The sequence below is a fragment of the Sycon ciliatum genome, chromosome 9 (assembly GCF_964019385.1).
Source record: "Sycon ciliatum chromosome 9, ocSycCili1.1, whole genome shotgun sequence".
Taxonomy (NCBI): Eukaryota; Metazoa; Porifera; class Calcarea; order Leucosolenida; family Sycettidae; genus Sycon; species Sycon ciliatum.
This window is the reverse complement of record NC_088651.1, coordinates 30104129-30130454: the sequence shown is the minus strand read 5'-3', so window position 1 is coordinate 30130454 and position 26326 is coordinate 30104129. Positions and strand designations below refer to the sequence as shown.

General features: G+C 49.2%; 1 protein-coding gene across 1 annotated transcript in view; it reads right to left on the bottom strand.

The window, feature by feature from the left end:
* LOC135824427 (uncharacterized) overlaps positions 1-26326 on the bottom strand; it is a 227268-nt gene that overhangs the window by 155497 nt on the left and 45445 nt on the right. Inside the window, exons 4-5 of the mRNA XM_065337162.1 lie at positions 21562-21633; positions 10047-10118 (exon numbers count right to left, since the gene is read on the bottom strand). Coding sequence (XP_065193234.1) covers positions 10047-10118; positions 21562-21633 — 144 coding nt within the window. The remainder of the gene's footprint in view (positions 1-10046; positions 10119-21561; positions 21634-26326) is intronic.

The window sequence follows — 26326 nt, the reverse complement described above, 5'->3', positions numbered from 1 at the left end:
GCTTTGCGGGGTGGCTAGTATGCCTCGGGGAGTGAGGTACTGCACAGTGTTTGCGGGCGCAAGTGAGCACTTTGTCCTTCCATGAGTGCCACAGGTTGTCTTTGTTGGTAGTGTTCAGGGTGTCACCTTCAGGTAGCAGTTGTGTGCGTTCAATTTCGGCTTTCAGACTGCTGATGCTTTGGTTTGACCATTTCCAATGGGTGGTGTTATGGGTGGGAGGTGGTACGGCTCGAGGGGGTGCAGCGACTGGCTTGATTAAACCCCTGATGGATAGGTGGTCCGAGTTGCCGATCTGCGGGAGACTAGAGATAAGGACATACTGGAGTAGTCGCTGTCTACAACCGTGACGGCGAGATCTAGGCAGGATTTAGGGTGCCCATTCTGCACAAGATTGGGGAATGTGACATGTTGGTGTAGAGAGTAAGTTTGGAACAGCACTGCTAGATCCTCGCCAACAGCATCTGTCGTGTCAGAGTGGCACCAAGCGGCGTTCTTTGCATTGAAATCACCGAGGATAATCTTTTGCGTTGTTGTTGGTATGGCTCGTATCAGTTCCTCAAGGTGCTGGCAGAATAGCCGATAGCCGCAACGGGGTGGTCGGTGGACGCATGTTGCGTTGATGGTGCTGTTGTTGGCTGACAGTTTCAGCGATAATAGGTCAAAGCTGTCTGGGGTTGTTGTAGGGACGAGCTCATGAGGTATAGTGTCGTTCACGTAGAGAATCACTCCTCCACCTTGACGGTCTGGGCGGTCTGCACGATGTAGTGTGTATCTACTGAGCGTAAACAGGGAGTCTGGGTCGTGCTTGGTACACCATGTTTCAGAGACAGCAATGACATCATAAGGTGGCATTGTTGACGGTACTATTGCTGACAGTTCGTCCATTTTGGGGTAGAGACTGCGAGCGTTGAAGGAGAAGAAAGAGATGCTTTTTTGTTCATTTCCGTTTAACTTTTTCATATAATATTTAATTTTTTTTCACTGGTGGGACCTGGTGTTGATGCTGGTTCCAGTTCAGGCGTGGTCCATGGTGACTCCTGTAGGACTCTGATCAGCTAGCTTATTTTGTTTTTGTTTTGTTTTTTAGAGGCATGTGCGCCTGGGGGCGTCTGCTCTAGCTGGTGGCGTCTGCGTCTGCGACGTCCGTCGTAGAGTTTCCATTCTTCCTCCGCTGCATTGAGCTTCTGCAGGAGTTGTTCGGGGCGATTTCCATCTTCCTCAAGTAGGCTCTCGTCGTTGCTGTCGTCTTCCGCTGCCGTGCGAGGTGAGCCTGGCGAGTGGCAGTACATGCTTGCGCTGGGTGATAGTGAGCGGACTGCGCTCTCGTCGGCTCGATCGATATCTGTACTAGTTCTACGAGTACGAGTTTGGTGCTCATCAGAGGCACTGGCAGTGTGTCCGTGCTGGTCTGCACTTTTGCTGGGCTAGCTGTGTTCAGTGACTTCCTGTGCGAGTGAGCTGGCAGAGGTCACAGGGGACGCTACCTGTGCGTACAGTAAGCTGACCTGGCCTGTGGAGGCTGTCGGATCTGGTGCTGGATCGTCGTTTTGGGTCTGTGTGTTGCTTGTTTCGGTGATTTCCTGTACGAGTGTGCTGGCAGGGGCCGGGGTCGCTGCCTGTGCGAACGGTAAGCTGGCCTGGCCTGGCCGGGCTGTCGCCAGTGTTGGATCTGGTGCTGGGTCTTCGTTTTGGTTCTGCCGCGTGTTGGTTGAAGTGCGGGTCCGTGTGTTTTGTAGCTTGTTCGATTTAGGGCAGGAGCCGGCAAGGTGATTTTCTGAGTTGCAGAGGCGGCAAGTTGGCGCCTGGCCCTCGTGCTTCACGCAGAAGGTATTGCCTTCGGCTGTCCGCACGAATGATGGCACCTGTCTGCAGCCGTTGTTCAGGCGAACAGTTGCGAATCGTACGCCTGTTCCGACAAACGCGCCCGACTTTGTGCGGGTACGGCCGTGGCGAATGGTGCCTTGCACCGTACCGTATTTTGTGGGTGCATGTATGATGGCGGCATCGGAGATCCAAATCGGGACGTCAAAGATGTGCACTTGCAAGGAGAGAGAATGGCGGACAGCAATATGTGTTTCGCCAAGAAAGAAACCGTGTTCTGCAATGGACTTAGTTGTAGATTGGCTGCAGAACCTTACCTTACACGCTGATCCGGTAATGTGGACGGAGGCGACGTCAGCATAACCCTGGTCGATGAGGGTGTCCACAATTTTTACTATCTTCTGGCCTGCGAGGCCGTCGACAAATATTACGGGATTGGCCTTCAATTCGGCCGGCGACATCGACCTCCACAGTGGCTCTGGGGGCTCAGGCTTTGGGCTGCCTGGCGCTGGGGAGTCATCCATGCTAGATAGGTAATACTAGTTAGAATAGCAGTGCATATATGCTTCTAGGGTGGGGACGTGGTCACGACACTCAGAGCTTCAAAACTTGCTTCTTACTCCTGGCGAGCTTTTGAATTGTTTGTTGTTGTTGTTCCTGTTGTTGTTAAATATTGTGTTCCCAGTGTATTCGCCGGTGCTTGACATCCAGTACTGTAATAATTCATTGAATAATTAGCCGTTCACCGTCAGGGTCTTTGAATGTTGATTGGGTTTTCTTTCTTTGTTGAATTCCGTTCCCTTCAGCCTTCTTTCTCCTTGTTCACGTTCAGTGCTTGCCTCATCCATATTCGCACGTGCCACCAACATCACAGACTTAGCCCCAGCATTGCCGATCACAGATCCAGGTGGCGGTTCTGGGGGAGGCAATGGCAACGACGGCGATGGGGGCATCACCTCATCGCAGCGTCCACTTTGGTCTTGAGCTGAATGTTGCTATGGTGTGCTATCTTGTGTTGTTATGGTACAATCTGTTGTTGTGACAATATGCACATTATCCGTCTCCAAGGCTCTCGACACGGGTAATGGAGGCACTATTGCCGATGACGGCAATTGTGCTAACGACGGCTGTGGCCCAGGGTTCTTAGGTGGCCTGCCACGTTTGGGCCGCAGTGCCCGTGCCGAGCTAGTCAGCATATGCAGTGGGACGTGCTGCTTGATACGTGCGTTCAGATGTTGAAGAGGCCTACCAACGTACCGCACTCAAATTGGTATACCAATTTAGATGCGAGTTGGGTTGGTAGAACATCCTTCCTCACCGTGAACGCACGTACAGTTGTGAAAACGGGTACAAAATGTACCGCGTAGTGAGTAAGAAAGGTAACCTCTCATTATCCATGAGTCACGTGGTACGGAAAATTGTACAACACACTTACTACGCGGTACATTTTGTACTGAACGTGAACAAGGAGATAGAAGGCTGAAGGGAACGGAATTCAAAAAAAGAAAGAAACACGATCAACATCCAAAAACCTAGACGATCAATGGCTAATTATTCAATGAATTATTACAGTACTGGATGACAAGCACCGGCGAAGATACTGGGAATACAAGTTTAACAATAACAGGAACAACAACAATGGGAATCTTTCAGCATGACCTCCGTTGGACGGAGCATGTTGAATACATAGTCAAAAAATCACTCAAGTCTTTCAATATTCCTTTTAGGCTTAGGTCTACACTCACCAGTGATTCTTTATCTCATATCTATCAGACATACATACTACCTATATTCTCATATGCGAGCAATGCTCTCACAGCGTTGTCACACACTGCCCTTGACAGGCTAGAACGACTCCAGCCGAAAGCCGCCAGAATATGATTGTCTCCACCTTCCCCTTTACACACACTTAGAACATTCCCACCTCTTGCATCTCATCAAATGGCCAACATTATTTTCACGCTTTAAAGTTAAACATATACTCTTCGCACATTCTCTACGCCACAATTATGCCCCAACACATATACTCTCGCTGCATACCGCTAGCAGTGTGCAACCTTCGTATAATTTAGGTCGCTCTCGTACTTGGCACTTGATAACTCCGCAGACTGTTCGCAGTCTTCATTCTCCCCTGTACAAGGCCCTTCATTACTTTAATTGCTTGCCCACCCAGCTTAGCGAAATCCCTTCTCGTACTCCCTTCAAATCCAAGATATCCCTGCTGTTGCACAACTCTGTATGCTCGTGTAGCGACCACCCCTGCCCGTACACTTAAGTAGTCATTAACCACTAGGCTCTGCCCACCCAATTCTTCCTCACTCTTTCTCCTTTCTTACACTATTATCTCTTATAAGCCAATGGCAATCGTGAGAATACAGATTTGAGAATGGTAACAATTTACCATCAAGGTCTAAGGAGGAGTCAACTAACAGAGGTGAAGCAACATGAAGCGAGCCTGGGACCGATCGGTGTTGATGAGGAGAATGACACGGAGAACGACACTGAGGACGAGTTGGAAGATGAGACGGAGGACGAAGTTGCGGTTGTTGGAGACGAGGAATCGAATAGTGATTGTGATCGTAAGAAGTCTGCCGTTTTTCTTCATTTATTGTCTCATCCTAAGTGTCTGCAGGTGTATGATGATTTTAGTTTTTCTGTTCTTTGTCATGCATGGTATGCTAGTCAGCTGAAGGTACTTGAGGCTGTTTGTATTCGTTTGCCTAAGCCTGATCTTTGTAAGCAGAAGAAACATGTAGTTGCATTAAGATTGTTTTCGTAGGTGTACAGCATGATAATTGATTATTTTTCTCACTACACAGTTCTAGCGTTACAATTAGTAGTAGTTTCTCACCCGCCATTGCACTTAGCTCTCACTTCACTTCGATTGTCTCACCCTCCCTCATTCTATTTTAGAACTTTATTTTGTTCTCGTAACACATTGCACTTGAAAACACCGCCATTCCGGCAACTGGCTCTCAGCTGCACCAAATAAAAAACTTTGCCAATATTTCGCCCATTGGGCATCATCAGGGCATTGAGGAAGGGGAGGCCAAATTACAAAATATAAAGACGAATAATGCAGGCAGATGAATGTTCTAGAACTAACTCATCGTGGTGACACAATTGGCAAGGCCAGCAAACTAAACAATCATCACTTGTAAGGTGACCTTAACAAAACGAAGGATGAGAAAACTCACACATACACACAGACACAATTTGGCAAGAAAACTAACACTAATACTAACACTAAAGTTTACAATCATCACCTGTAAGGTGACCTAAACAGAAGAAAGAAGACTAGTAAGACCATCACAGCACGTACAAGAACACTTTCAAGTGTGGGAATGCTAAAGGCGATCTATGTATAATATATATATGACAGCGGTGTATGTGCAAAGTAGGTGTATGTGCTGTGTCAGGTGGTAAAGTCCAGTGGTAGTTCGAGGAGATGGGTGTTGATTCCAGTGACGATCCGGTGACATCCAATCAGTCAATTAGGCGCCAGCCGTCATCGCAATTGACTGCTGGTTTGCGCTTCCTTATCTCGATAGCTTCAAGCAGTTTCCTTGATGGTAGCGAAGCCTCCCTGCCGAGAATCTTTGCCTGGTGGAAGGGCAGAAAGTTGGAAGACTTTAAAGATTCTCGATGCTGGGTACGATAGTGGAAGCCCCAGGGAGCCTTCGCCACCATCGCCCTTGCCTCTCGGTAGTGCTCAGCGAATCGGTCCCTCACCGGTCTCACCAACGCACAATTCCGCACACAACGTGCAAGACATACAATAGACAACACCTTTGACTAAACACTGACTATCCACCATACTTGCATCACATGCACGACACTCCATTGGTCGACCTCTCCCTCTCTTCACCTCCGATCGCTGCTTCTCACGGGGACACACACGTACAGCACTCGACGATCGGACCAACATATCCTTCAAAGAAGGACCAGGCACAAAGACAACAAGAACATGCGGACTGAACTTTCGAACACGTCGTGAGACACGAGCGGCAAGTGAGTCGTTGATGAAGGGCAGTTTGATGACTGACTTGAATTGGCTGTGTCTGCGCTTGCTGTCACGCTGCTGTTGTTGAGACGGGTGTGTATCTTGTTTCTTCCCCTTGGCTGCTCGTCGTGCTGCGTTTATCTCGGTGCGTGGATAGTCATTTCTCTCGAGCAACTCTTCAATTATGGACCTGCTCCTGTCTTCCGCTTCCGGTGTTGACAAGTTACGGATAGCTCGAGAGAATTGGTTCGTTGCAACAGCTCTTTTACATGACCAGGGGAGACATGATTCATAAGACAGGTGGACACCACTGTGGGAAGGCTTAACATAGAGCTCCCACTCTATGCTGTTTCCACGCACAGACAGCGCTAGATCCAGGAAGTTCACTGACGGAGTTTCGTTGACCGAGTGTTCCATTGTGAATTTGATAGTAGTGTGCTGTCAGTTGAAGTGATTTAGAAGTGCTGCTAAACCTTTCCAGCCATGTCTCCACAGTAGTATGCAGTCGTCGATATATCGATTGTAGACATCCGGCTTGAAGCCTTCACTGTAGCTGTCGAGAGAGCCTTCTGCTCAAGCGCATCCATGAAGAGGATGGCCAGCGGAGGTGCTAGATGGTTCCCCATCGCAATTCCACGCTTCTGACGGTACTGTTTACTATTGAACTCGAAGTAGATGTTTGACAGAACATACTGCAACATCAGCTGTACATCCGCAACCGTCAATCCAAGCATGTCGACATCATATTTATGCTGCTCTAGCTTGGTAATAGTGGCCGAAATGCTCTCATCTATAGGAATGTTCGAATAGAGGCCCACTACATCGAATGAGGCGATGATGCAGCCATCCGGGACCCGGCGACGCCTCTTGATGTCTTCAATGCAGGCTTCGGTGCTATCTAGATAAGCAGGTACGAACATAAGGAGCTGATTCAGTATCCTTTCAACAGTCAACGAAAGGTTACTTGTAGGACTGTCGCAAGAACTGACCACGGGACGCAATGGCAATCCTGCCTTATGGTCTTTGGGGAGACCATAAAACCTTGGCATCCGCGAGTGCCTCGGTTTGATTGCCTTCTTCAGTTTCTCCGGGAGCTTGTTCTTCAGATGAGTGTCGACAAAACGTCTTGTCTCCTCATCCAGTTTGTCCACCGTCATGGCCACCTTCTCATAGTCAGCTTCTTGGTCCAGCATGGCTTCGGCTTTCTCATCATATTGTGTACTGGGTAACAAGACGAATCCCTTTCCCTTGTCTGACGGCTTTATGACAACACTATGTTTTCCCCTAAGCTGTTGAACCTCATCTTTCTCTTCTTGGGACAGCGGTACGAACGTTCATTGTTTGCGGTTCCTCTTAGTTTCTTCATCATAGAGCGACATAATGTCATCCTTCATGCGCCGTAGCTTGCGTTCATCTTCCTTTCCCATCAATGGAGGTTGAGGTGTTGTCCCACAGAGCTTCCTCAGGGTGATGTCGTTGTCTAGGGTAGTATTGCATGGTCTGTCTTGCTCCTTTCCTTCTGATTTGTCCTGCTCCCTCGGTGTACCCTGCGCCGTCTCCTCCACCTGCTGTGCCGTCCCTTGTTCCGTTCTCTCTTCAATAGCCGTCTGCCAGCGTTGTCCGAAAGCAAACCTCTCAACAGCAACTTCAGCATATACATAGATCGCCTTTAGCATTCCCACACATGAAAGTGTTCCCGTACGTGCTGTGATGGTCTTACTAGTCTTCTTTCTTCTGTTTAGGTCACCTTACAGGTGATGATTGTAAACTTTAGTGTTAGTGTTAGTGTTAGTTTTCTTGCCAAATTGTGTCTGTGTGTATGTGTGAGTTTTCTCATCTTTCGTTTTGTTTAGGTCACCTTACACGTGATGATTGTTTAGTTTGCTGGCCTTGCCAATTGTGTCACCACGATGTGTTAGTTCTAGAACATTCATCTGCCTGCATAATTTGGCCTCCACTTCCTCAATGCCCTGATGATGCCCAATGGGCGAAATATTGGCAAAGATATTTATTTGGTGCAGCTGAGAGCCTGTTGCCGGAATGGCGGTGTTTTCAAGTGCAAGGAATACGCTGCAATGGAGCTTGGGAATTCTGAAAAAACATTGTTCAGCATGGTTACTCTTCAGTCACGACCTTCCACTGATGAATGTGACAAAAAAATTATTAAACTTTTATGGGTTCGTTGTAGTTTGGCGATGACAGCAGAATTTATTCTCTTTATTGCTATTATATAATTGTTGTCTCCAAGTCGGGAGAATGAAGTTGAAGACACCACTGCAGCTGTACTTATGGTTGATAAATATGGTGGTAAAGACACACCAGGCAATATGGCGATAAACACACGCCTGCCCACACACGCTCTTTAGGCTGCAAAGTTCTAGCACAGAGCTCTCCTTCGCACCACCACCACCATCAGTTCGCGCCTGGCGTCTGGTCGATGCATGGTTGGCGGTATCCAGCATAGCAGGCTGGTAAATCAAGTAGCGCATGGCACATAGAAGATGACAAAGCAACGACATAGCTCGATTGCAACGTACGTTTCGTCCCCGCTGGACTCATCAGGCAATCTTCTTCTTGGGTGTCTTCATACGGAGCTTGACTTAGGAGAATGAAGTTGAAGACCCTACTGCAGCTGTACTTATGGTTGATAAATATAGTGGTAAAGACACACCCGGCAATATGGCGGTATACACACGCCTGCCCACACACGCTCTCTGGGCTGCAAAGTTCTAGCACAGAACCTTCTTCTCTCCTTCTCACCACCACTTGAGAAGAAGATTGCCTGATGAGTCCGGCGGGGACGAAACGTACGTCGCAATCGATCTATGTCGTTGCTGTGTCATCATCTATGTGCCTACTTGATGTACCAGCCTGCTATGCCGGATACCGCCAACCATGCATCGACCAGGCGCCAGGCGCAAACTGATGGAGGTGGTGGTGAGAAGGATAGCTCTGGGCTAGAACTTTGCAACCTAAAGAGCGTGTGTGGACAGGTGTGTGTTTACCGCGATATTGCCGGGTGTGTCTTTACCACCATGTTTATCAACCATGAGTACACCTGCAGTGTTGTCTTCAACTTCATTCTCCTGAGTCAAGCTCCAAATGAAGACACCCAAGAAGAAGATTGCCTGATTAGTCCAGCGGGGACGAAACGTACGTCGCAATCGAGCTATGTCGTTGCTGTGTCATCTTCTATGTGCCATGCGCTACTTGATGTACCAGCCTGCTATGCCAGATACCGCCAACCATGCATTGACCAGGCGCCAGGCGCGAACTGATGGTGGTGGTGGTGAGAAGGAGAGCTCTGTGCTAGAACTTTGCAGCCTAGAGAGCGTGTGTGGGCAGGCGTGTGTTTACCGCCATATTGCCGGGTGTGTCTTTATCACCATATTTATCAACTGTCTCCAAGTTGATTATTTAAAACAAATTAAATAAAAATATTACAAGTGGAACAAATTGTCATGTTGCTTGGTGATGTCTGCGGCATTCATACTTTTCATAGCTATTATTAATACAAGAGGAACGTTTTATTAAATCATTTCACACAACCCGTGGTCCATGACTAATATTGGCACGCAAAGTGCGAGAGAGGGGCGATAGCCAACCATTGCAAGAAAAGAAAAGAATAAGGAAAAATGCCACTCGGATGGTGAGCCAATTAAAGTACGGTGAAAAAAGAGAAGGAAAAAATGTTACGAGTTATGACTAACTGTCCATCAACGTAACCAGATCTTATACGGTCAGGGAGTGCGAAAAAATGGCACAAAACTGACAAGGAGTACGGGGACATTTGGAGACCTGACACCTAGCTCCAACATTTCTCCAAGGAATTACGTATTCAGACTCCGCCGTACCGCTGAAGCATCATGCATGGTATAGGCTATATGCGCTATGTACTATTTACTGTATACGCTGTCATTTGCATGCTATACATTATCATATGGTCTTAGACTGAGTTATTATGTTCAATGAAGTGAAATATAACGTTATGAAAAAGTAGTTGTCCTCGTGACGTGTGGTTCCTGACACTTACGAGAATCAGAGGCTTCTTAACAAAGCATTTCACACACAGCGTCTACAACTGTTTCCTTCAATCAGTGCAGCAGATAATAATACTCACAGGTATTAGAGGTTTGTTCATCACGTGTTCAGCAGTACTCTATATAAACACAGTTCTACAACTGTTCCCTGCGTTCAATGTGGCGCAATTGAGAATACTTACGGATATTGGAGGTTTGTTAGACCAGAGAACACACCGTCACTTAAAGCCGGGATCTGATTATTGGTCAAACCTCTACAAACGACAAGCCACAAGGAAAATGGTGCTGTTGCTTAGTTCCGGGTAGTGCACAAAACACCGAGTCTGCATTATTATTATTATTATTATTATTATTGACTGGTTTTGAGGGAACGAGACAAACGGGAAAAGTCTGAAGAAAAAATTGACTGTCACCACCAGGACTCGAACCAGGGACCCTCGCTTGTAGCCAGCGATGCTCTAACCGCTGAGCTATGGTGTAGTCGTCATCCAAGCAGAGACCGTTCAACGTTTTCTTCAGACTCCGTAACTCACACTTCCTGTGAATCCACACAGGCGGGTGGGACGCAGCCCTCACTGTAACCCACACACTTCACGTACAAACTAGCACGCGGGGAGCCCCAAGTCATAAAATATTGACTGGTTTTGAGGGAAAGAGACAAACGGGAAAAGTCTGAAGAAAAAATTGACTGTCACCACCAGGACTCGAACCAGGGACCCTCGCTTGTAGCCAGCGATGCTCTAACCGCTGAGCTATGGTGTAGTCGTCATCCAAGCAGAGACCGTTCAACGTTTTCTTCAGACTCGGTAACTCACACTTCCTGTGAATCCACACAGGCGGGTGGGCCGCAGCCCTCACTGTAACCCACACACTTCACGTACAAACTAGCACGCGGGGAGCCCCAAGTCATAAAATATTGACTGGTTTTGAGGGAAAGAGACAAACGGGAAAAGTCTGAAGAAAAAATTGACTGTCACCACCAGGACTCGAACCAGGGACCCTCGCTTGTAGCCAGCGATGCTCTAACCGCTGAGCTATGGTGTAGTCGTCATCCAAGCAGAGACCGTTCAACGTTTTCTTCAGACTCCGTAACTCACACTTCCTGTGAATCCACACAGGCGGGTGGGACGCAACCCTCACTGTAACCCACACATTTCACGTACAAACTAGCACGCGGGATTATTATTATTATTATTATTTGTAAGAAAAGGGTTTGCTCCCCACACCGGAGCTCGCGCTATTCCGCCGACTTTACTTGACACTTGACTGACTCACGACTGCCATCCAGAGCACACGAGAAGTCCATCGAACCTCCGACTCGGCAAACCTGCAAGAAAGCACCACTCCCTGCTCAATACACAGTGTTTCGGGGAATTCACCCCTCATCAGTTGAGCTTGAGTAGGCTGAGGAATATTGTGCCTGAAGAGCACCACTTATATAGTGCTATCCAGGCACAAACATCACCAGGGATACAAACTTACAGAGACGCTCCGTTTCCAGCGCGACAAACACCTCGTGAACACCAGACAGCAGCGTGAGTCAGTGTTGGTTTGGAGGTGACAGCGTTGCGAATGACCGAGGGTCCTCGACGTCTGTCTCACCGTCCAGGAGCGACACTGACTCACGCTGCTATCTGGTGTTCACGAGGTGTTTGTCGCGCTGGAAACGGAGCGTCTCTGTAAGTTTGTATCCCTGGTGATGTTTGTGCCTGGAGAGCACTATATAAGTGGTGCTCTTCAGGCACAATCTTCCTCAGCCTACTCAAGCTCAACTGATGAGGGGTGAATTCCCCGAAACACTGTGTATTCAGCAGGGAATGGTGCTGTCTTGCAGGTTTGCCGAGTCGAAGGTTCGATGGACTTCTCGTGTGCTCTGGATGGCAGTCGTGAGTCAGTCAAGTGTCAAGTAAAGTCGGCGGAATAGCGCGAGCTCCGGTGTGGGGAGCAAACCCTTTCTTACAAAATATCGCCGAAGTCGCAACCACTACTTCGTACTGTTGTGCCCAGCGCGGGCTTGCGACTAGTTGGTTTGGAGGTGACAGCGTTGCGAATGACCGAGGGTCCTCGACGTCTCAGACTCTGTCTCACCGTCCAGGAGCGACACTGACTCACGCTGCTATCTGGTGTTCACGAGGTGTTTGTCGCGCTGGAAACGGAGCGTCTCTGTAAGTTTGTATCCCTGGTGATGTTTGTGCCTGGAGAGCACTATATAAGTGGTGCTCTTCAGGCACAATCTTCCTCAGCCTACTCAAGCTCAACTGATGAGGCGTGAATTCCCCGAAACACTGTGTATTCAGCAGGGAGTGGTGCTGTCTTGCAGGTTTGCCGAGTCGAAGGTTCGATGGACTTCTCGTGTGCTCTGGATGGCAGTCGTGAGTCAGTCCAGTGTCAAGTAAAGTCGGCGGAATAGCGCGAGCTCCGGTGTGGGGAGCAAACCCTTTCTTACAAAATATTGCCGAAGTCGCAACCACTACTTCGTACTGTTGTGCCCAGCGCGGGCTTGCGACTAGTTGGTTTGGAGGTGACAGCGTTGCGAATGACCGAGGGTCCTCGACGTCTGTCTCACCGTCCAGGAGCGACACTGACTCACGCTGCTATCTGGTGTTCACGAGGTGTTTGTCGCGCTGGAAACGGAGCGTCTCTGTAAGTTTGTATCCCTGGTGATGTTTGTGCCTGGAGAGCACTATATAAGTGGTGCTCTTCAGGCACAATCTTTCTCAGCCTACTCAAGCTCAACTGATGAGGGGTGAATTCCCCGAAACACTGTGTATTGAGCAGGGAGTGGTGCTTTCTTGCAGGTTTGCCGAGTCGAAGGTTCGATGGACTTCTCGTGTGCTCTGGATGGCAGTCGTGAGTCAGTCAAGTGTCAAGTAAAGTCGGCGGAATAGCGCGAGCTCCGGTGTGGGGAGCAAACCCTTTCTTACAAAATATCGCCGAAGTCGCAACCACTTCTTCGTACTGTTGTGCCCAGCGCGGGCTTGCGACTAGTTGGTTTGGAGGTGACAGCGTTGCGAATGACCGAGGGTCCTCGACGTCTGTCTCACCGTCCAGGAGCGACACTGACTGACGCTGCTATCTGGTGTTCACGACGTGTTTGTCGCGCTGGAAACGGAGCGTCTCTGTAAGTTTGTATCCCTGGTGATGTTTGTGCCTGGAGAGCACTATATAAGTGGTGCTCTTCAGGCACAATCTTCCTCAGCCTACTCAAGCTCAACTGATGAGGGGTGAATTCCCCGAAACACTGTGTATTGAGCAGGGAGTGGTGCTTTCTTGCAGGTTTGCCGAGTCGAAGGTTCGATGGACTTCAGTAGCTTCATGTAGCTTCATGAAGTAGAATAATTCGCCTCTTTCTCCACACGTATATTATGATTTCATGATGTAGGTCATCCGAAAAGAGGGCAGATCCCCAATGAGGCTGTTATATACACACCTGCTAATGAAGGAGCATACAATGTACATAGTGCTTCTTGTCGATTTGAAATATTTCATTTTATATATTTTTGGTCGGAATCCTTTTCTGAGTCCTTTTGTTGGAACGTTCTCCATTTGTTAGTGTTTGTCTTCGTTTAACATGTATCTTACTCAGTATGTCGTAATCGGAACCTGCTCGATTATTCTTACCTTGTGCGTTTCACTATTTGTAACGTGGCTCCTCTGCTTCAGTTTTCGTTCTATCTCTCTGGCAGGGGCAGCCACCACCCGTCTGGTGGGTGCCAGCATCCTCCGGCAGTTGCGCTGGGACTCTACGATACATTCTTGTTCTTCGATAATTAGAAATCTGCCTTTCTAGTTCTTCGCTGTTTGAATTATTATTTATTTGTGTTGTTTCTTGCGGCACTCGCTTTTGTGTAGATTTGACCTTTTTTGCATGTCCGCGTGAGTACAGATGACATCATGCATTATATTCTGTCACGTGTTTTGCTTTGAGCGTGTCGTTCAAGATGTTTGAACTGCGCCCGCTGGCCGATTTTCTTTGCTTGCTGTTTTCTTTGCCAGTCAAGCGTGGGGACGCTACGGTGTCGTCCTCCTTGGCTGTGTGTCAGGTACGGGGCCGGGTACGTGCGTCCCCAGCTCTCCGTTCTTTGTTCTTTTTGAGTTAGATTCTTCAATGGTCTTTTGAGAACATGTTTGGTAATACAGTCTTCTAAATAGTTCGATGCTTCCAATGGTTGTGTCTGATGTAATTGTGGGTTTGGCAGGGAACCGGTGAAACATTTGGTCCTTCGAGCTGGATCCGACAGGTTTCGACTTGTAGTGTCAGCGGTGGTAATGGCGTTTCCGCCACCACCAGAGTTTGTGACTCGTAGTTTTACGCCCCGCCATTATGGTACGAGCGTGGGTGAAACTCCTGTTGAGGAACTTGAGGACCGCTGGAAAGAGTTGATTCGTCAGAGAACAAACCTCCGTAGACGCCACACGCGGATCAGTAACCGCTTGCGAACACTGATTGCTTGCTCGTCGCCGTCTCGCCGATATTTGCAGCCTGATGTCCGTAAATTAGAATTTGTACGGTCAGAGCTGAATTCGGTTTTAGAAATTATGCGCAGCATGTTGGAATCCCAAGAGAGTTAGCAACTGTTGAATGAGTTGGACGAGTGGGAGGCTAAGTTTGATAAGGAGAGTGTTGGTGTGATGGCTGCTGCTGAGGCGATCTTGAATTCGCCTGTTGAGTCGGTTTCTGGCCAAGTGGCATCAGGCCAACAATCAGCAGTCGCAGAACAGGTTACCCCTGTGCCACTGTTAACCCTTTATTGGCTGGCCTATACATTGATCGAACACCGATGTTCGATGGGGTAGGCATTTTGAAATTTTCGTAACTTGCTCAAATCTCGGTCTTTCGTAAAGATCGAAATATGTAGGTCGAAGAGAAAACTCTCAGCTGTCGCCTCAAATAAATTTCAAAGCGATACAAAGAGCGGTTCTTGAGTTATAGCACTCGTAATGTTGGTCCCGGGAAATTTGCGCTCAGAGCGCGATGCGTGGGTCAACGGCCGGGATTTTCCCTGCTTACGTCACCTGTTGACAAGACTACGCTGATTCAACTTCAACAGCAGGTTCCCGGGAGTCTCACGAAAATTGTTGAGTTTGATACGAGCAACAGGAGTGAAATGGTGGATAGAGATAGATCTCGAGCGTGGGCCCAGCGCTGGTGGGCCTTCCCTGGCTTGCAGCGCTGGACCAGTGCATCCCGTGGAGTCGAGTGTACGCTCATTGCGCTCCTCTCGCCAAGGCCTTTCCAGGATGCCCAAGATCGTGGGATTTGTCCAATGCAAACTAAAGTTACGTCCAATTTAGGTACAGGTTTGGCGATTGCGTGGGCTTGTTTGTATTTTAATTGGCCAATAAAGGGTTAACACCACCGCACATGTGGCCTATGCCACCTCTACCAGCACCACGCACACGGCCAACACCACCACCAAAGCCAAGTAGTCTGAGCAGCAGACTAAGTGTGACGTCAGTTGGTTATAGTGCTCCTGCCAGTATTAGACTTTCTGAGTGGTCTCCTCACCCGGAATCTGCTGTCGACCCCCATGTTAGCGATTGGCTTGCCAGTATGCAACGGCCGCATGGAGTAAGTGCTTTTCACCATCTGAAGCCACTAGAGCTGCCCAAATTTAGTGGCAGGACCCAGCAGTTTGTACGGTGGAAACAAACATTCAAGCGCCTTGTGGACGAGGACCGCTTCGTCTCTGACGAATATAAACTGGTACGACTGAAGGAGGCGCTGCAGGGTAGCTCAGCCGAAGACATTATCGCAGATATGTTCGACGGTCCGGGTGCATACACTGCAGCCTGGACGGAGCTTGAGCGCTGGTTTGGTGGTTCTGATCGCCATCTTGCCTGGCAAGAAAGAGAGATTCTGAATCACCCACGCATTGCCTCTGACAGGGACACCGAGTCTGTCCGGAAATTTGCTGTCAAGCTCAGAACTGTGGTCATGAACCTGGACTTGGCTGGAGAGACCCCTGGTAGGGAGCTATTCCTAAGTGCACTGGAGAAGCTACCCAGAAGTGAAGTTATACGATTTTACGAACAACATCCAGACAGCAAATGCAACGCAACCACGTTGTCGTTCTGGCTGGTAAAACAGGTCCAGAACGCTAAGCGAGCCAATGACATCTTGGCGACAGTCGGCACAGAGAAGTGAACAAGACACCTTCTGTGGTCCCGCCAAAGCCTAGGTCATCTGCTGTGGAGCTCAGTACTCAGCAGTGTGCCAAGTGCAGCAAGAGCCATGCCACAGCAGAGTGTCCGGAATTCAGGGCGCTGACAACCAAGCGCCGCTGGGGCCTGGTCAAGCGTGCCAAGCTGTTGCTTGGAGCATGGACACTGGGCGCGTGAGTGCCAGAAGCTGGAACGTTGCCACTGTGAAGAGAGGCACCACTCACTTCTGCACTACAGCAAGTCAGTGCAGCCCCAAGCTGCAGCGCAGAATCCCGCTACGATGCGACCAGCAGCTATGGCACCTCGGCAGGAAAGTTCTCACCATGCTAGTGTTAGCGTGCCGCAGACTACCGCTTTCGCTACCGTGCCAGTGAAGATTATTGGCCCAACCTGCAAGTCGGCAATCTGTACGGCCATGCTGGACTCAGGCTCGACTGCAAGCTTCATACGGAAGGATGTAGCCCACGAGTTGGACATGGCAGGTGAAGTTCACATGTTGAACACATCCACGATTGGTGCGCAGCAGACCTCTGGCTATTGGGAACTGGTCAAGATGCAGATGGAATCCATTGATGGAAAAGTGTCATACCCGCTCAAGGCATGCGTATATGATCGTGTGACCAAGAAGACGCAGGTCGTCGACTGGAGCCGGTACAAGTCCAGCTATGAACATCTGAAGTTCATAGACTTTCCCGAAATCTCCTGCACCACGGTCGACCTCCTGATTGGTCTAGACGTCATTGATGCCCACGCATCACTCGCGGAGTACAGACGCAGCAGCGGTGGACCAATTGCCTGCAAGACGCCACTGGGATGGGTGTGTATGGGCCCAACGCCCAGTCCACCCAGTGATGACGAGTTGTCCGTCAACTTCGTGCATGCTTTATAAGGTGAATGCAGCACAGACAGCCTGGTCCAGAATTTCTTGGATCTGGAGGCAGTCGGTATGAAGCACGAAGGCACCTACATCACCCCTGCAGAGAAGCTGGCTGAGGAGATCGTTGAGAAATCCATCAGCTTCCATGATCAGCGAGTCACCATGGCAATCCCATGGGTCCACAGCAACGGCGAGCCTGGTGTCACCGCTAATCGCGCCATGGCGGACCATCGCCTGCTCATGCTAGAGAAATCGCTGGACAAGCGTCCAGAGCTGAAGGCAGCATACGGCAAGGTCATACGTAGCCACATTGACAAAGGCTATGTGCGCGCAGTGTCGGCAGCAGAGGTTGAAGCAGATGGCGACGACCAGTGGTTCCTGCCGCATTTCGCAATTGTACGAGATGACAAGGCCACCACGAAGGTACGTGTCGTCTTTGATGCTGCTGCCAAGAATGACGGCACGTCGATCAATGAGTGCATGTACGCTGGACCCGCTCTGCAGAATGACCTAGTGAAAGTACTTCTGCGGGTGTGCAAGGAGCCATTAGCGCTCACGGCGGACATTACTGAGATGTTCCTGAAAAGTCATGCTAGCTGAGCAAGACCGCCGATATCATCGCTTTGTGTGGGACTCACGCGTATACGAGTTCCAGAGGTTGGTGTTCGGCATCAAGGCGTCTCCGTACCTGGCATGCAAGGCGCTACAAGTGGTGTGCCGCGAGACCACCGACAAGTATGACCCAGCCATGTTGCAGATCGTTGACGGAGACATGTATGTGGATTATCTGCTGCACTCTGCTGTCTCCGTACCGGACAGTACAGGACTTCCTTAAGCAGGGCAGCTTCCACCTCCGCAAGTGGCTCAGCAATAGCTCTGAGGTGATGGACGGAAGCTGACCGCTCACCGCAGCTCGTAGCTAGCATCAATGATCATGATCACTGTGTGCTACCATCAGTCAAGACGCTAGGCGTGATGTGGTCGGCAGAGGATGATACCTTTGCCTTGAGTTCAAGCCACCTGCAACGAAGAAGCTGACCAAGCGAGCCGTGCTGAATAAGATGGCATCTATATTTGACCCACGCGGACAACTAGTTCCCTTCACGATTAGCTCTCGTGTCATGTTCCAGGAGCTGTGCATCCTCGGGATGGTCCACTGGACGCTGAGTACACGCGGAGATGGACATCCTGGTTTAGCGAGCTGGGAGATCTGGCGCTGCTCCGTGCGCCGCGCTGCTTCAAGTGTCCGGGTCGCGAGTCGTCTGTCGCTACATTGTCGCTGCACGTGTTCACGGATGCTTCAGATGCCGCCTATGCCGCTAACGTGTACGTCCGTTCTGAGTACCCAGACGGCAACGTGCGAGTGACGCTAGCACTCGCCAAGGCGCGTCCATGTCCCACCAAGAAGATGTCGATCCCGAAGCTGGACCTGAAGGGTGCTGTGCTTGGTGTTTGCCTGACCAAGACAGTGAATGACGCGCTAGATCTGCCGCAGGCTAATGCCACCTACTGGTCCGACTCGATGAACGTGCTTCACTGGGTGAGAGCACATTCAAGAAAGTTTAAAGTCGACGTGGGCAACCGGATAGCTGAAGTACAAGAGTATTCAGCTGGCAACCAGTGGAACCACGTTCCTGGATAGCTGAACCCAGCTGACAAGGGCACCAGAGGCTTGACAGCAGCCCAGCTAGCCAGTGATTCAGTATGGTGGAACGGCCCCGAGTTCCTCGTCCAGCAGCACACTGAGTGGCCATCTCATCAGATAACTGTGTCAAAAGAGTTGCCCGGAATGGTAAAGCGAGCGCAAGGGATGGCGTTTGCTGTGCAGCAAGTGTGAGCGGAGGTGTTTCGTCTCCACCCCGACAACTACTCGTCATGGAAACGACTAGTAAGAGTGACGGCCTGGTGCTACCGTTTCATCAACCGGTGTCGTCGACGTCATGCTAGCACGAGAGGGGATCCGGAAGCAGCGAGTGCAGCAGTCGACTCTGTGGAGCTGAAGTCTGATGAGCTGCAGCGTGCCGAATTTCACTGGTATGCGATCGCACAAGCAGAGAGCTATCCCGCTTCGTATCGGTAGCTGACGTCAGGGAAGTCCCTTGCAGCAAATGACCCGCTGCTACGCTGATTACCCGTGTGTGCTACGCGTTGGAGGTCGTCTGAAGACTGCCAGCCACTTGCCTGAGCATACCCGGCATCCCATAATCTTGCCACAGCACCATCGGATTACTCAGCTGATAGTCGACGCCGAAGATCGCAAGAGTGATCACAGTGTTGGCCCAAACCACCTCTTGGCAAACCTGATGCTGCGGTTTTGGATCATCCTTGTCAAGGTTGTCACACGATCTCACCGTGCACACTGCGTGCTCTGCAAGAAGAAGTGGGCCACTGTGGCTTCGCAGCAGATAGCACCGCTCCCGCTATTCCGAACAGCTCCACCGTACCGGGTATTTTCAAGAGTGGGAGTTGACTATGCCGGTCCGTTCCGGACAAAACAAGGACGTGGCAAGACCCAGCTCAAGAGGTACCTCTGTGTTATCTCTTGTTTGCAATCTCGAGCCTGTCATTTCGAGATGGCGTATGGCCTGGACACCGAGTCGTTTCTACTAGCATTCACCCGTTTCTGCAAGCGCAGAAGCGTGCCAGCTGAGGTCGTGTCAGACAACGGGACGAACTTTGTCGGTGCAGAGCGCGAGCTAAGAGAAGCCGTTCAAGCGCTAGGTTCTGATGAAGTGGCCGCAAGTATGGCCAGTCAAGGAGTTCACTGGAGCTTCAATCCCCCTCTCGCTCCGCACTTTGGCGGCGTATTTGAGTGTGTGGTCAAGGCAGCAAAGCGCCAAGAGGCCGTTGGCCGCTAGCCAAAGTGATAGAAGGGTTCCCCGGATCTGATGGATTGGTCCGTGTGGTGAACATCAGAATTGGCGCCAAGCAGTCCAAGCGGCCGATAACGCAGTTTGTGCCATTGGAAGTTTAACCCATCGATGAAGGTACCGGTCAGTATGATAATCTCACGACTTCCGATTAGTCTGGAGTCGTTCGTGAGAGGGGAAATGTTGGAACGTTCTCCATTTGTTAGTGTTTGTCTTCGTTTAACATGTATCTTACTCAGTATGTCGTAATTGGACACTGCTCGATTATTCTTACCTTGTGCGTTTCACTATTTGTAACGTGGCTCCTCTGCTTCAGTTTTCGTTCTATCTCTCTGGCAGGGGCAGCCACCACCCGTCTGGTGGGTGCCAGCATCCTCCGGCAGTTGCGCTGGGACTCTACGATACATTCTTGTTCTTCGATAATTAGAAATCTGCCTTTCTAGTTCTTCGCTGCTTGAATTATTATTTATTTGTGTTGTTTCTTGCGGCACTCGCTTTTGTGTAGATTTGACCTTTTTTGAATGTCCGCGTGAGTACAGATGACATCATGCATTATATTCTGTCACGTGTTTTGCTTTGAGCGTGTCGTTCAAGATGTTTGAACTGCGCCCGCTGGCCGATTTTCTTTGCTTGCTGTTTTCTTTGCCAGTCAAGCGTGGGGACGCTACGGTGTCGTCCTCCTTGGCTGTGTGTCCGGTACGGGGCCGGGTACGTGCGTCCCCAGCTCTCCGTTCTTTGTTCTTTTTGAGTTAGATTCTTCAATGGTGTTTTGAGAACATGTTTGGTAATACAGTCTTCAAAATAGTTCGATGCTTCCAATGGTTGTGTCTGATGTTAGTGTGGGTTTGCGAGGAAACCGGTGAAACACCTTTTTCATTATTGTCATCTCTTTTGTTTTTGGTCCTTTTGGTGAAGCACGTAAAAGCGTAAATAGCTGTTTTCTCGAGCATCCTGCGAGCATCCCCTACAGCATAATCCGGTCATTTTCTGAGCATAATCCGCTTACCCCTACTAGTGTACAGAAGGGACCATGACACTATGTAGAATTACAGGGGTTGTAACTGAGAGGAGCATTATGGCGAGTCGATTGTCCAAGCCGGTTGTATTGCGTAGATAATGGTAGACAAGAGCAGTGATGGAGGAATGGGATTTGGGATAAAGAAGACGAGCTGTGAGACGTTGACGGGTGCTAGAATGATAAAGCACTTTTGTGCTCCCGCACATATTGCCAGGCGTCAGGCGCCCAGCCTCCCTATCCGACCCGCCTATCCGACCCGCCATACACAACAACAAAACTGAACTAAAGTTTTACATAATTTAATTATTCCACAAGACGGAGACTGGCAACGGACAAACAAAGAAGACTGGACACAATAAGGGAAACTTGAAACTGAAGAAAATGACAAACATCATGGCACCACATGAGCATGCGCGTCAACAAAACAAAACGTATGACAATGACGTAACCGTTCCAGGGTGCATGCACAAACTGGATGTGAAACCAAAACAATCGAACTAGGGGAAAAGGAGAGCGCAAAACAAAAACAAAATATACCAATGGACCACAACAAAATTGAGCCATGAAACGTCTTTCTTTCCAATAAAACCGATATGCAACAAACGCTTTACACAAAGCGTCTACAACTGTTCCCTTCAATCCAGTGCTGCAGATAATAATACTCACAGATATTAGAGGTTTGTTCATCACGTTTCCAGCAGTACTCTATATACACACAGTTATAATTACTATTCTCTGCGTTCAGTTGTGCAGTTGAGAATACTTACAGTTGGTAGAGGTTTGGTAGATTAGAGAACACACCGTCACTTAGAGTCTGGATCTGATTATTACTCAAAAGTCTACAAACGAAAAAGCACAAGGACAATGTTGTTCTTGCATAGTTCCAGGTGGTGCACAAAACACAGAGTGTAGGATGTTGTGGTTCTAATCTATAAGGCTGAATCATGACTCTGTTTTCAGGAATAACCTAGACTCCTAACCACAACATGATTCATATGCAACTTGGTTAGGTTGCATAGTTCACATACACCACTGTAACATATAGTCTCCGTCATTTTTCTTCTATTGTCAAGCATGAGGTTTGATGCAAAGCTAAGAAAACGCAATTTCTAAAGTTACTTTAACACTTCAGAAAAATAACGAACCACCCAAGCATGAAAAATATACTGGCTTGAATTATTACAAATTGCGTGAGAACTACCTGAATATGACGTTAAACAGTAGAACTAAACGGGGACTCATAGTCTTTGGCAACCCCCTGTTTTGTTAGGTATATGAAGAAATGGAGCAGAAATAACGAAATGCGTGCTATAAGGTTGAAGGTTCTGGAAATTTCAATGCTTTTCAAGTTAGTAGAATCTGTCATTGTTTTAGAGAATTATTCACAAAGGGAGAATGACTCATGGATTCAATTAGTCTAAAGGGCTTACTTATAATCTTCGTTCCGCGTTTCCGAAAACTTCAGAACATTTGTAGAGCTATAGAGGGATACATGATTTTGCATTAGGCACTATAGGGCAGCTCTGAAAATGTCTGGTACGGATTCGGCAACAGTCGAAGGTTCGTTGCAGAGCGTCTGCTAAGGATTCGGCAACAGTCGAAGGTTTGTTGCAGAGCGTCTGCTAAAGATCCGGCACCGCCCGCAAGTCTCGTGTAGAGCGTCAGCTAAGGACTTGGCATCGGCCGTAAGTCTGTTGTAGAATGCCATGTAAAGGCGCCGCCACGGCCGCATGTATATATGGAGACCAGCGGGCCTGATGAAATGTGAAAGCGAAATCTGAAAAACAATGAGCAATGGGTCCCAGATGCAATGAGAGAGAGACTAATTCAAAGAAGACTGGAACGAACAAAGCCAATGGAAAAATATTGACTGAGGCTAGGCTGATCAGGTCTTGAAAGTGCCGTGCACAGTTTCAAGTCCAAGTGGGTACCGTAATTTTTTGAAGAAGAATGAACGGGACATTCGAGGTGAACCAATGGAGCGTAATGGAGAGTTCAGGAACATTCTGTATCAGACAAAAATGTGACTTTAATGGGAGTTTGTTTCAAATCAAGCAGAACAATTTCAAGCCTTCAGTGCTCAATGAAGCGATCGCACTAGATGGTGAAATCCCACAGGATCTTGATCTTCTGGTCCTGCGGAGAGATGAAGTATCTCTTGCTTCAGGCACGTTAACCGCAGGTGCATGATGCTATTGGACCGATCACAGTGGTGCTTGTAGTACTCATATCCAGAAGGTATCCCATGTACACGCAGAGGCCGCCCGATTATTACGCTCCAAGTAATCCCGTCCAGCGACCTTTGAACACTCGCATAGGATATGGGCAACCGACTCGCCTGCCTTCCCACACATTCAAGACAGGTGGCTTCTGTAACAGTCCAACCAACTTCAGTAGTCATTCTTGGAATAAGCAATGATCCTTGCCATAATGCATTCTTATATACATGAACAAGCAATGATGGACATAACACCTAACAGCAGCAGCGTGATAATAGCAGGTGATAAGTGTATCCTATTCCTAGTGTTAGTAGTAACAGTGAATCTGTTACACCATTCCCCCCTCTCAACTGTCAGAACAGTACCAATTCGAAGGAACAGTTATGGTAACTAATGATCATGCATGGATATGTGGAATGCATGGTAGCCGAAAACAACACTGATGAACTCAAGATCCAGTGCATGTCCTCTGCAAATAACGCCTGGCTGGCAGGGAAGCACTATCCTAATCATGCAGAATGCTACATTTCTATTGCAACACGTAGAAACTAGCAATACAGCTGTGGCTGCCAATTAAATAGCAATTTATGAAAAACGGTCCAGGTAGGTTTTCAGCGGAATAATAGCGTTTCCTGCTTCATCCATCAAGTATTCCTCCGGCTCCCAGGTGGCATCTCGGTAGCCCTTCCATTTCACTAGGTATTGCGTGCGCCGTCCTCTCTTCTTGTGCGACAACACCTTTTCGACAATGTACCGCGTATGGCCATCCGCATCGGTTAGGGGTGGAGGTGCCGGCTGAGTACGGCCCGGTATCTCATTGCCATGGTACAGCTTGAGGGCAGCAATATTGAACACTGGATGGGCCCGAATGATTCTTGGAAGAGCTAATCTGTACGCATTCGGGGCCACTTTCTTCTGCACCTTGAACGGCCCATACCACTTGAGCCTTAATTTGTGTGAAGGCCTGTCTCGTTCCTCGGGCGTCAGCAGGAAGTCCCTGAAGACCAACACCTCATCCCCCTCCTTCAGGGCGTCCTCCACCCGTCCTCGATCCGCATACAATGATTGCCGGGCCTGCGCCGCCACGATGGCATCCTGTGCCTCACGTAGTGCCTCTACGCGGCCATCCAGCCATGACAGCGGACCATTCGTGTCCATGCCAGCTCCAGCTTTCTGCTTCGTCAATAAGCTCGAGGGAGTAACTGGATGGCATCCATGGTTGAGGAAAAATGGCGTGTTACCTGTTGACGCTTGATCGGCATTGTTGATCGCAAACTCACATAGCGATAGGAGTTCATCCCAATTGTTTTGCCTATGGTTGACGAAAGCTCTTAGCGTATCCTCAATGACACGGTTCACACGCTCAGTCATGCCATCGGTCTGCGGGTGGTTGGCCGTGCTCATTTTTAGCTCCAAGCCAAGAATACTGAAAACCTCCTTGAAGAACGCCGACGTGAATCGCGGATCTCGATCACAAACTATCGTTTTGCTCAAGCCATGGGCAGCAAACACATGATCCACGTACAATCGGGCTGCCTCCTTAGAGTCAACATGAACAGTCGTCGGGATCAGGTGCACATACTTCGTCAGACGGTCCACAAAGGTTAGAATGGCGCTATGTCCTCGGCAGGTCAGCGGCAGTGCCATGATGAAATCCATGCTGATGTCTGTCCAGGGCTGCTCGGGGACTGGAAGGGACTGCAATAGTCCTGCTTTCGTCTGGCTACCCCTTACGCGTTGGCACCGGTCGCAAGATTTAACGAAGTCCTTCACAGCACTTCTCATGCCTGGCCAATAGAAGTATCTGCTCAGCTTCAGGTAGGTCCTGTCTCTCCCCGGATGGCCGGCCGTCAGGCAATCATGATTCTGTTTGAGCAGTTGCAGCCGTACCGGACCGCGAAGAATGCAGAGGCGAGCATCGCCCGATGTTACTAGGTACAGCCGCCGGTCCACACTGTTCCAGACGTATCGCTCATGCATGGCGTCTTCGCTGCAAGCCATCAAGCGCTTGATTACTGGCGAAAGCTCTGGGTCACTATCATACCCTGCTGAGATCTGATTCGCAATTCCTTGATTCACATCCAGAGAGAACTCGATTCCATTCAGTTCCAAGTCTGGTCGACGTGACAACGGGTCTGCTATGTTACACTTCCCTGGCTTGTGATGTACCGTGTAGTCATAGTCGGCCAGGAATTCAATCCATCGAGCCTCTCTCTTGGTTAAGTTTGGTTTGGTCCTGAGGTAGACAACTCCCATGTTGTCGGTGTAGAGTTGAAAGTGGCGAAATAGGTAGACTCGCCAGCACTGCAGGGCGTACACTATAGCCAAAGTTTCTCGCTCGGCGGCCGTGTAATTCCGTTCGGCAGAAGGCAGCTTTCGGCTCACGTAAGCCACAGGATGCCAGGACTGGTCCTCTGCTTGCTGCGTTAAGACTCCTGCCACAGCAAAGTCACTTGCGTCAGTCTCAACGCGGAAATCCTGACTGACGTTTGCTAGTCGCAACACTGGTGCATCCAGCAGAGCAGACTTCAATAGCTCAAATGCCTCCTGTCGAGTCTGATTCCACTCAAAGCGCACATGTTTCCCTGTCAGTTCCTCCAGGGGTTTGGAGATGGCCGAGAAATGGTTAATGAACCTTCGAAAGTAATTAGCGAATCCCAGAAACTGTCTTACGTGCGTGACCATCGTCGGGACAGGCCAGTTATGCACGGCCTTGATCTTCTCTGGATCTGGAGAAATGCATTGGCCGTCTATCCGGTGCCCAAGAAACAGAACGTCTGTCAGGCCGAATTCACATTTAGACGGTTTGCAATATAGCTCATTCCTCCTGAGGGCGTTTAAGATGGTTCTGACATGATCGAGGTGCTCCTCCCATGATTTGCTGAATATGAGGATATCGTCTAGAAACACCACAACGAATTTACGCAGGTATGGCTGGAGGACACTGTTCATCAAGGTTTGGAATGTTGCCGGGGCATTTGTTAGGCCAAAACCCATCACTGTGAACTGAAAGTGACCGAATGGGGTATTTATTGCTGTCTTCGGAATATCTGTTTCTTCTATTCGAATCTGATTGTAACTGGACCTCAGATCTAGCTTGGTGAAATACGCACTGCCTTGGACGGTATCAAAGAGGTCGTCAATATTCGGTAGGCATGCCTTGTTCTTAATGGCTATGCGGTTTAGCTCACGCCAGTCGCATACCATTCGAAGTGTTCCATCCGCTTTCTTTACGAAGAACACAGGGGCTCCGTATGGGGATTTGCTGGGCTGGATGAATCCTCTACGGAGCAGCTCGGTGAGCTGAGCTTGA